At 36.0% G+C, this 10,415-nt stretch overlaps 1 protein-coding gene across 1 annotated transcript; it reads right to left on the bottom strand.

Annotated features, from left to right (window-relative positions):
• Positions 1 to 3,062: 3,062 nt before the first annotated feature.
• On the bottom strand, positions 3,063 to 7,667 carry LOC145126786 (uncharacterized). Its single transcript, XM_079062086.1, has 7 exons — positions 7,136 to 7,667; positions 6,114 to 6,638; positions 5,918 to 6,028; positions 5,704 to 5,817; positions 5,575 to 5,622; positions 5,052 to 5,482; positions 3,063 to 4,974 (listed from the first exon to the last, which is right to left on the bottom strand). Exons 1-7 carry the CDS (start codon positions 7,665 to 7,667, stop codon positions 4,642 to 4,644), a joined length of 2,094 nt encoding a protein of 697 aa, XP_078918212.1. The 3' UTR covers positions 3,063 to 4,641.
• Between the last annotated feature and the right edge of the window lie 2,748 nt (positions 7,668 to 10,415).

The raw sequence follows: 10,415 nt of genomic DNA, 5'->3' as shown, positions 1-10,415 counted from the left end.
CCTTCCAAAAGGCTTTCAAATGCCTAGGGACACCTAAAGTTCGCTTTGTTTCTTCCAAACAAGCTCTTAATGGATATAAATCTCATACTTGGTCAAAAGTTAAGAAATATCACCAAAACTTACATGCATGGGTCCAAAACTCTCCAAACTTCTAGATCTTAAACAAATAATACTCAAGGGACCCTTAGAATCCATAAAATTGCTAACTATATAGAACCTACCAATCACGCTTGCTCAAACAAGAAGAAAATGGAACCAAAACCTAGATCTAGCAACCTAGGGAAATAAAGTTTGAGTCTTGGACACTTACAAAGGTCCAGCAATAGTATGAGATAATGATGATGATGATGATTCCTTGCAAGCTTCACTACTAGAACACCATCATCTTCTTCTTCTTCTTCTTCTTCTTCTTCTTCAAGTTATCAAGTGCACCAAAAGGCCAAAAATCACCAAGAGGGTTATGGTTTGGGTTTTCTAGGGCTTAAAAGTGAGGGAGGCTGAGGGTGAGCAAACCCTAGCCCCCTCATTCCTTTAATTACCCGAAAATTAGGGTTTTTGGTCTCCAGGCGGTTGCCACGTCGTGACCAATATATTGTCACGTCGTGACACCAAAACTGACCATCTCGCGAAACACGGCCACGTCAGGACGTGATGGTGCATCCCTCACGTCGTGACCCACGCAAATCATGCAAATTACATAGAATATAGTACCCCGAGGATTCATGTGTTAAACACATTCCTATTTGGAAGTAATTACATGATGAATAGAAACATTGAAAACATGAATTTTGTTGAGTCTCTGCAACAAATCCAATAAGAACTCAAAAACAAAACTCAAACAAGCCACAATTGACACAGAAGAAAACAATCTGAAGAATATCAACCAAGAGGAACATAACGAGACCATCACCAGTTCTAACTCACACTATGAGTCGGCTTTTGAACAGCTAAGACATGAAAGATACACCTCCACCATCAGTGAGACACAACTCACGACCCAATGCTATACCAAAACACCTAGAGAAATTTCACACCTACCCACCACCCTCTTTGGAACATTCAAAACTCATGAAGAAATCATCCACAAATCATCCTCTTTCAAATTTCAGTTCACAAAAGAAATTCTCTAAATCACATAGAGATTTCCTCACAACTATTACTTCTCATGACAAGCCTAAAAGTTTTTCACAAGCTTCTTTGAATCTAAAATTGAGAGAAGCTATGAGTAACGAGATACAAGCTCTTGAATAAAATGGAACGTGGATCTTAATTATCTACTTCCTGGAAAGAAGGAAACTAACTTAAAGTGGGTGTACAAAATAAACTACAAACTAGAAGGAGAAATTGAGAGATACAAGACTCATTTGGTACCGAAAGGATTCATGAAAATTGAAGGGATTGAATTTCTTGAGACTTTTGCACCTGTTGTAAAGCTCATCATTGTTCGGTGTGCTCTAGCTATCACATCCAAGAAAGAATCGAAGGCGCATCAGTTGGATGTTAATAACACCTTATTACATTCTTACATGGAGATCTAGGCAAAGAGGTATATATGAAGGTACCCAAAGGTTTCAACAAGAAACACAAAAACGAGTTTGTAAGTTACAAAATCAATTTATGGGTTGCAACATGCTTCTTGAAATTGGTACCAGAAATTCACTAAGGCTTTTATCGGTAATGGAATTCATCAATCCAAGGAAAATCATTCTATGTTTGAATTTCGAAAATCTTTTGTACATATACGTCGGTGATGTACTCTTGATGGGAAATGACAATGAAAAGATAAATGATGTCAAACATAATTTACAGTCACATTTTAGTATAAAAGACATTAGGGCTCTTAGATACTTTCTTAGCATTGAAGTACACTTTAGATATATTGGAAGATAGTGGTACTCAAGGTTGTAAGTAAAATTTGTGCTTACATAAAGACAATTATAGTCGTAATGGCGATGCGGCTTAATATTGACACTTAATTGGAAGATTACTTTATCTCATAGTGACGCATCCAGACATTGCTTTTACTGCAAAATCAAGTCAGACAATTCCTAATTAAGTCAACCAAAATGGTCACACATAAATGAAAATTTTCGCGTTCTTCGTTATCTCAAAGCTACTCTTGGACATGGATTGTCCTTACCTAGTTAAGCTATCCGTCCACCAGAAGATCATCTACCAATAAGTTCATTAGTTTGGGAGGAGCTCTAGTGTCTTGGCGGACAACGAAGCAAAAAAGTAGTGGCGATCGTTTGCTTGCAGAAGCTTATGCAAAATAAAGGGCTATGGCGGGTACTATTTGTGAAGTTTTGTGGCTTTGGTAGCTTTTACAAGACTTAGATGCATCACAAGTTTGCACGACTCCCTTGGTTTGTGATAACGAAGCAGCTCGTCATATAGCGGTTAATCCTGTGCCATGAAACAACAGAGTGCGTCGAGACGGGCTGCAATTTTGTTCGGGAACATGTGAATAGTGGCGATGTGGTACCTTGCCCAATTTGTACCGAGTTTCAATATGTAGATATAAAAGTTGGATGTTTGTGACTTTCACAATCCAACTTGAGAGAAAGTGTTGAGATAATTTAATTTATCGGCAAGTATTTATCCTATTTATCTTCGGTAGTATTTGTCCCAATCTCTAGCTATTAGTATTGGTTCCAAATTAGTCTCCAGTTATCTAGCTATAAATATAGCTTCATCGTAATCGTTTCTTTTAAGTTGAAATACAATTCAACATTCAAGATTATTAAGCTATATATAAATTTCAACATTTAAAAAAAATGATTGTAGTCAAATGCCAACAAAAATCTACCAATTGATAGAATATACCAAATAATAACGCCATACAAAAATTGTATCAATGGGTAGTACAGATTTGAAATGATAAACAAATGAAAAATGAACAGAACAAGGCAATGCAATTTAAAGCAAGCAGAAGTGAAGAGATGTAACTCGGCTTTGGGATGACAACCGTAACTACTTGCTGTAAATCTATGAATCTTGATGATCTTATTGATATGAGGAGCCCTCTATATATACAGCAGGAATAGGAGAGATTACAGGGATATACAAAGAGATATTCTAGGAAATTGCTAATCACAATCAATTTACAATAAATACAAATATATATGGAGATATGTTCTACTAATAGTCCCCCGCAGTCGAAACTGTAGCTGGTCGGATGGAGAGACTGGATCGGAAGCGAGTGAAAAGTTGACGAGGTAATCCCTTTGTGAAGATATCAGCATATTGGTAATCTGCCGGAACATGGAGAACTCGAAGAGAACCCATGCGAACTTTTTCTCGGACAAAGTGAATATCAATTTCAACATGTTTTGTGCGTTGGTGTTGCACTGGGTTTTGTGTGAGATAAACGGCTGAGAGATTGTCACAATAAATAATTATGGCTTGGCGTATTTGCGACCCCTTTGTATTCTGCCGCAGCACTAGAACGAGAGATTGTGGGTTGACGTTTAGATGACCAAGAGACCAGGTTATCACCGAGGAAGACACAGTAGCCAGAAGTGGAGCGTAAGTTTGGCAGATTTAGAAGGAGTGATGTGTAGACCGTGGTTGCCGGTTCCTTTGAGATACCGCAGAATGCGTTTGAGAAAATTGAAGTGTGGTTCACGTGGATTATGCATGAAGAGACACACTTGTTGGACAGCATATGCGATATCTGGTCGTGTGAAAGTGAGATATTGGAGAGCACCAGCTAAGTTGCGGTAGAGAGAGGGGTCGGACATTGGTTGGCCAGCAGTGAGGCTAAGCTTGGAGCCCGTGTCGGCAGGAGTGGTACTTGGTTTGCAGTTTTGCATGTTGGCACGTGTTAAGATGTCGTTGATGTATTGAGCTTGAGAGAGAAAGAGACCACCATTTTGATGTTGAACTTGGATGCGGAGGAAGTGATGAAGTTGGCCGAGGTCAGTCATAGCGAATTCTTTAGACAATAGGCCAATGAAACGCCGAAGAAGGGATTCACTTGAGGCAGTGAGGACGATGTCATCTACATACAGTAAAAGATATGTCATTTGGTGTCCATGCTTGTAGACAAAAAGGGAGCTGTCACTGGTGGTGCTTTTAAATCCACATGTTTGGATGAATGTTGCAAATCCTTGCCACCTGATTGGGAGATTCTAAACCGACTCCTTATTTATCGCAGTTGATTTCAGATTCTGATTTAATCCAGATTTGGCACCAAAAATTCTTTGCCACTCATTATGTAGACCTAAATTACTGATGATACATACATTATACATACTGATAGAGCCCAACAACAAATTGTATGCCCCCTTGGCCTTAATGTCCTGGGCCAGTGCCCAGTCTTCCCTGTGCTTGGGCATGACTTTCTATATCAGGCAAAAGATCTAACAGAACGGGTGATCTTTCGTTACCAAAAATACTAGAACCATCTATGGCACTCATCAAGTCATTGACAAGACGGCGCTGCAGGATCACAAAAGCAATAATTGGTAGGCATGTCAACACAATTATTGATATAAGAATATATTTGTTGCCTTGGCCAAATACAAGGTACAACGTAGCACCAAAAGCTATGACCATTGCTGCTGTTGAGATAACCAAGGTGGCCAATGCAATTATTAACTTTGTAGGCACCTTGAAGAGAAAGTCTTCTTCAGCAAATCATGCAGTGAGAATCGACAAAAACATGAACAATGAAATAAGAGATGCGACTAATGATATGGCATCTGATACTGCAAATACTATGAAAGCAGTCTTGTTAGTAAAATTTGGTATCCCCATGTTATCATTTCCTCCTGGCACTGTAATAGCAGCTGCAAATACAACGGTGGTGATCAATGCAGCTGTGATAGTGTACGAATGAGCAGTGGCCTTCATCCATTTTTCTCCCTCAATCACTAACTCCTTGTGCTCTCTTGTAAATACCATTTGAGGTGTTTCGTTGAAGGAGTTCTTCTGTTTGATGTTTAGTGGACATACAAACCCTTCAACTTCCTACATGATTACAATATGTTAGCCACTTTGGTCATAAAAACAAAAGGATTAATTCTATCAGATATATCTGTCTCTACCTTGAACCACTTTAGTTCCCTTTGTATCTGTAAAGCTGCCCCGGATATAAAATTTAATTTGTTGTCAGGTGCCAATCTTGCAGCCAAATGCAACAGATTATTGCCAGAAGAGTCTTTAATATTTCTGTACATATTCTTGTGTTCGCTCTTCTTATGTAGTAGTTTGTAAACCTTTATTGAACGATTTATCACAGCATATTGAAGAATGTTGTGACCATCTTCGTTGGTACTCCAAATTGCATTTGGGAAGAAAGACACAATATCTTGTACAACTTTGCATGCATTTTGTCTAGTGGCTTCAAGAATAGGATTTGTGTAATAGTGATGGTAAGAGCTGGGGTCATTGGAATTTTTTATCAATCTAGATACGGTCTTTGATAGTTCCTCAGCAGCACAATGGTTTCGAACTCTCTCTTTGATTATTATCCACCCTGTAACATATATCAAATTGAGCTTTTCAAACAAATAATGAAATATACCCCTATTTCTGGTTAAAAGGATGGTGATGGTTGATTCACCTTACCTAATATCTTAAGGGTCATCAAGTAAAGTATAACAAAGCCAATCATCCCTGCATCAAGCAATAGAAAGTTTGGAAAGAATAGTGGGGTAAACAAAATGGAACAAAACAAATTATAAACTCATGACATACGGGGATAGGCTAGACAGAATATTATTGCCATCAGCCGGACAACCCATGATAGAATAGATCTGGGAACCATATAATTTAGCATTCCTTTTACCGTTATACTTCGTACATCGAACGCTTCAATGTAGAAAATTGAACAATTTGGTTAGAGAAGCCTTATAATAAAATGAGAAGTTGAGAAAATTATTAGATTCAAGATAAAAATATATAATAAAACCTATATATTTTTCCACTTTATTGAGTTCGGGTGGGAAATTTTGAGCTATCGCTGTCAGCACAGCATCACTATGAAAGATTTTGTAACTCTTCACCAAATCATTTGCCAAGCCTACATATACTCCAAAGTTAACTATATCAAGTAACTAAAGTGGTTAGTCTTTTTACTAGTGGAAGTTGAATCAATAGACACTTACGAAAATCTTTAGAAGAAATAACTGTAACAAGAAGCTCATCACCAGTTGTGCCAGAAAACAGAGCATCCTTCTGTATATCATCAGTATTATTGATGTGCTCCAAAAGATGTCGGGCTGTCTGGGTATTCATATTAGAAAGAGCTAAGGCAAGTGGTGTCCGACCCTCACTGTCCTTGGCCAGCAGCAAATCTGAGTTTCTTTCCACCAAGATGTCTACAGCTTCATTGTTGCCAACAATGGCAGCAACATGAAGCAGTGTGCTTCCATCTGAATTTTGCATATCCAATAGTTGTGTGTTAATATTTGGTGTCACTTCCAACAATCTCTCTAAGAATTCGGGTTTGTTGGTACCACCCACTGCTACATAGAGTGCTGTGTTGCCATTTTTGGTGATTTTGTCTGTCACTGTAATTACTCCACCACTCAAAATGCGATCAACCCGACCCCAATCTGTTGATAGAGTAGCCTCGTATAACTCGTGGTGAATCTCTGCCCTTCTTTGTTCTTCTTGTTGCTTATATAAATCTGCATTTTGTTGTCAACATAAAAATAAATAGAAAACAAAAAACTACAAGATAGAAACTGAGTTTCTAATCCAATCACAAGGAATTTCGAAGGAGAAACAATGAGAGGTGTAAACTGTAAGGGGATAATTCAGAATATGGGTATTTTAGGAATAAGAGTATTTTTGGAAACTTTCCATATTTCTCACTAATTGTGTTGGATTAGGATTCTTTGTTTAGTAGAAATAGTGCATTACTTTTTATGTTTCATTTCATTTTTTCCTTTGATTCCTTGCCTTTTCTTCCCCTGTTGCATTGTTCTTCCTGTCACACACTTAAACCTTGTGCATCAAGGTAATTGCAGGTTTTTTTTATTACATTCTCTATTACATATTCTATCATTCAGGTAACAAAATATTACCCTTTGGAGGTATATAAGTTCCATATGTTGAACAAAACTAACTAATGTTGGCAGTTTATATAAATCATCAAGATAGATTAGCAAACAAGAGATTCTACCTACAACAACCAATTGTGGAAGTAGTTGTGGAAGGATAGTAGGAGCATAGATAATCTGCAGTTCATCCCATAAATCTTTTGCACTAAAATCATCTGCATTTGTCTCTTGATGGAGTTTGTCTGTGAGACGTTTCAGAACATTAGCGAGTGTTTCTTTAGAGAGAGAACCAAGAATCCAACCTTTTACAAGGGCATCTGATCTTGTCCACAGCCAGTGATTGTGATCATCGCCACCTAGTTTCTCCTTCCCAGAAACACTAGTACTGCTGGTTTGAGGGCTTATGGTCAGTGTCCCATCGATGAAACCAAACATGCCATGACTCTTTAGGAGACATAGCATCTGTGTTTTCCACATAATATACTCATCCCTGCCACTTAGTTTCACACTTATAAAGCTTGTTGCAGAAAGATTTGAAGGGTATGGGTATGTGTACGGGTATTCCTCTCCAGCTTCCACTGCCACATTTTCATTAGAGCTTGAGCTTGCCATCTTTGTATCTTTCGTTTTTCTTTCTGTCAACCCTTCTTCCATCCTCTAACGTATTTAATCTACAAAGATGCAGTTGAATTATTATGCGGACAAAAGCCACGTTCAGGTAATTTCTTGTTAATTCATGACGAAATGTCAAAGTTATCATCCCTACCTAATCCTCACTTATGATATAACATTTAGTGATTATCATATTAGTAGACTTAATTCATATAATCCCCACCTACAATGTTACGTTTAGTTTCACCTTCTATTCTTAATCCATTTAACTAGTATAAATCAATCTCGATAAAGATAACATGAAAGGGAGTCACAAAGCGTCAACCGTCTTTGTCGGTCTTTTTTGTTTTATTTTATTTATTTACTATTTAAATTTGGGACACAAACATGTGATTTGTTAAACAAATAAATCAACTACTAGAAAAGGGCACTTGTTCCTAACGAATTTTCCTAGAAAAAACATTTCCGCAGAAGATACTCACATTTGCGAGGGAGTTCCTAGGGAATTGAATAACTACAATTTCTCAGAAATCCCTCGGAAGTTCCGAAAGAATTCTTAGCAAATATAAAAAATTAAGTTTGAAATATCGTTCCATGAAAAACCCTCGGAATTCTGAGGGAATTTCTTGGAAAATATGAAAAATTAAGTTTGAAATACATTTCCTCGTAAATCACTCGAAGTTCAGAGGAAATTTTAGCAAATATGAAAAATTAAGTCTGACTTATAATTACACCTAAGAAATTCCTCGAAATTTACTAAATATTTCCTAGGGAATTCCTAGAGAATAACTTATTTTAGTTTTCTCAAATACAAATGTTGTTTTTTTTTTCATTTGATATTTTGTGTAACTTTATTATAGATTAAATATATTGATCTCACTAACTTTTATATATATATATATATATATATATATATATATATATATATATATATATATATATATATATTTCACATACATACATATACGTATACCATTGAAACTCATTACATACGACATTATTTTGTTAATCTAGCTATAGATACATATCTATATTAGTGTTATAAAAATCCCGACTAAATCACGATTAATCTTCGATTAGTCCATAGGCGCTACCCAACCGATTAGAAAGCGCCTAGCGATTAATCTTTTCTTACACAATGAGCGAAACAGTAGAAAATAATGAAATTTAAACTCTTTGAATATGTTCTACCTCAACACAAAAAATTTGAGGAATGATTAGTGTTGTATTAACCATATTAACTTATTTTGTTATGATATTAATGGTATTTATGAACTTTGTTATGATATTAGTGATATTTAATTTTCTAAAATCCAACGTATTAACAATTTTGTGTCCCCAATTAATCATCCGGTTAATCATCACCTAACCAATTAATATAACCCTAGTCCACCAACTAGCTAACGTCGAGTTTTTTTTACATCCTTGATCTGTATATAGATGTATGTTTTGTGTACACTTACTTACGTTCACATACCATTGAAACCAATTACTCAAAACATTATTTTATTAATATATATTATGGTTAAATAGACGTATGTGTTTGTGTATACACATAGACACATACATGTATACATACACACATACACATACACATGTTTATATAATGTGTAAGTTGGTGAAATTACATTCATTAATGTATAATAAGAATTTACAAAATATGGAAAGAAAAAAAAATATTGTTTGAATCTTGAAAAACTAAAAACAAAATTTGGTCGTTAGAAATCCCTAGAAAATGTGTAGGTTCCGAGGAATTTCCTACGGACATCAAAATCTGTCACTAATCCGTAGAAAATGTGTAGAAAATTCTGAGGGATTTCCTAGGGGAAAAAATTGTTTTTCATTTTATGTTGTTTTAGACTTTGGTTTTTTCATTCCATATTTTGTAAAACTTCATTAGAAATAAAAATACTTTTATACTACTAATTTGTACATATTATATACATACGTATACTTACTTTCAACTAAGGTCATTATGAATTTTGTATACCAGTTTCGTGAGGCTTGCTTCAAACCGTATAATGACTTCTTTAACTTGCACACTTCTGTCTCTTCCTTCTTACAAAAGCCTTGAGGTATCTTCATGTATACATCTTCATCTAGCTCGCCATGTAAGAATGTGTTGTTATTCACATCTAACTGGTGTATTATCCATCCTTTCTTCACAACCACAGTGAGTAAGCTTCGAACGGCCACAATGAGTAAGCTCCTGACAAGATTAGCTACTTGTACAAATGTTTCATGATAATCAATACCTTCTAGTTGGGTAAAGCCTTTAGCAACTAGTCTCACATTGTGATGTTCAACTATATATTTGACTTTATAGACCCATTTAGAGCATATATCTCATTTTCTTTCTAGAAGATCCTCGAGACTCTCTCCTCAAGGGACTAGATTTCTTTCTTCATTGCTTGTCTCCACCTTTTATCATAGACAAATTAACTGTTGATCGGAGATAGGTCATGCTTGGTCGACGGATGGGGGAAGTCGGACATCATAGTAAGAAAGGTGTCTTTGCTTTATCCTACTTCTTTTCTCCTTAATTGGTTCATTAATTTTTACAGCTTCATTCAAATCTTCATTTTCAACCACATTAGTTTCATCTTGGCCCATAGGAGGACAATCCTTATTAACATTGTTATTTACCTAAGTCAATGAAAGAAATTTTCAATTAAGATTTCATTTTCTTCATTTTGGGTCATTTTGAAAGGTTCTTGGAAAAGATCTAGTATGCTCAAGAATCATATTAAAGTGATATTGCTAATTAACATATGATACTAATAGGACACA

The sequence above is a fragment of the Lactuca virosa genome, chromosome 7, assembly GCF_052849685.1.
Source record: "Lactuca virosa cultivar CGN04683 chromosome 7, Lactuca_virosa_CGN04683_v6, whole genome shotgun sequence".
Lineage (NCBI taxonomy): Eukaryota > Viridiplantae > Streptophyta > Magnoliopsida > Asterales > Asteraceae > Lactuca > Lactuca virosa.
The sequence above is the reverse complement of the archived record's forward strand: the minus strand, read 5'-3'. Positions and strand labels throughout refer to the sequence as shown.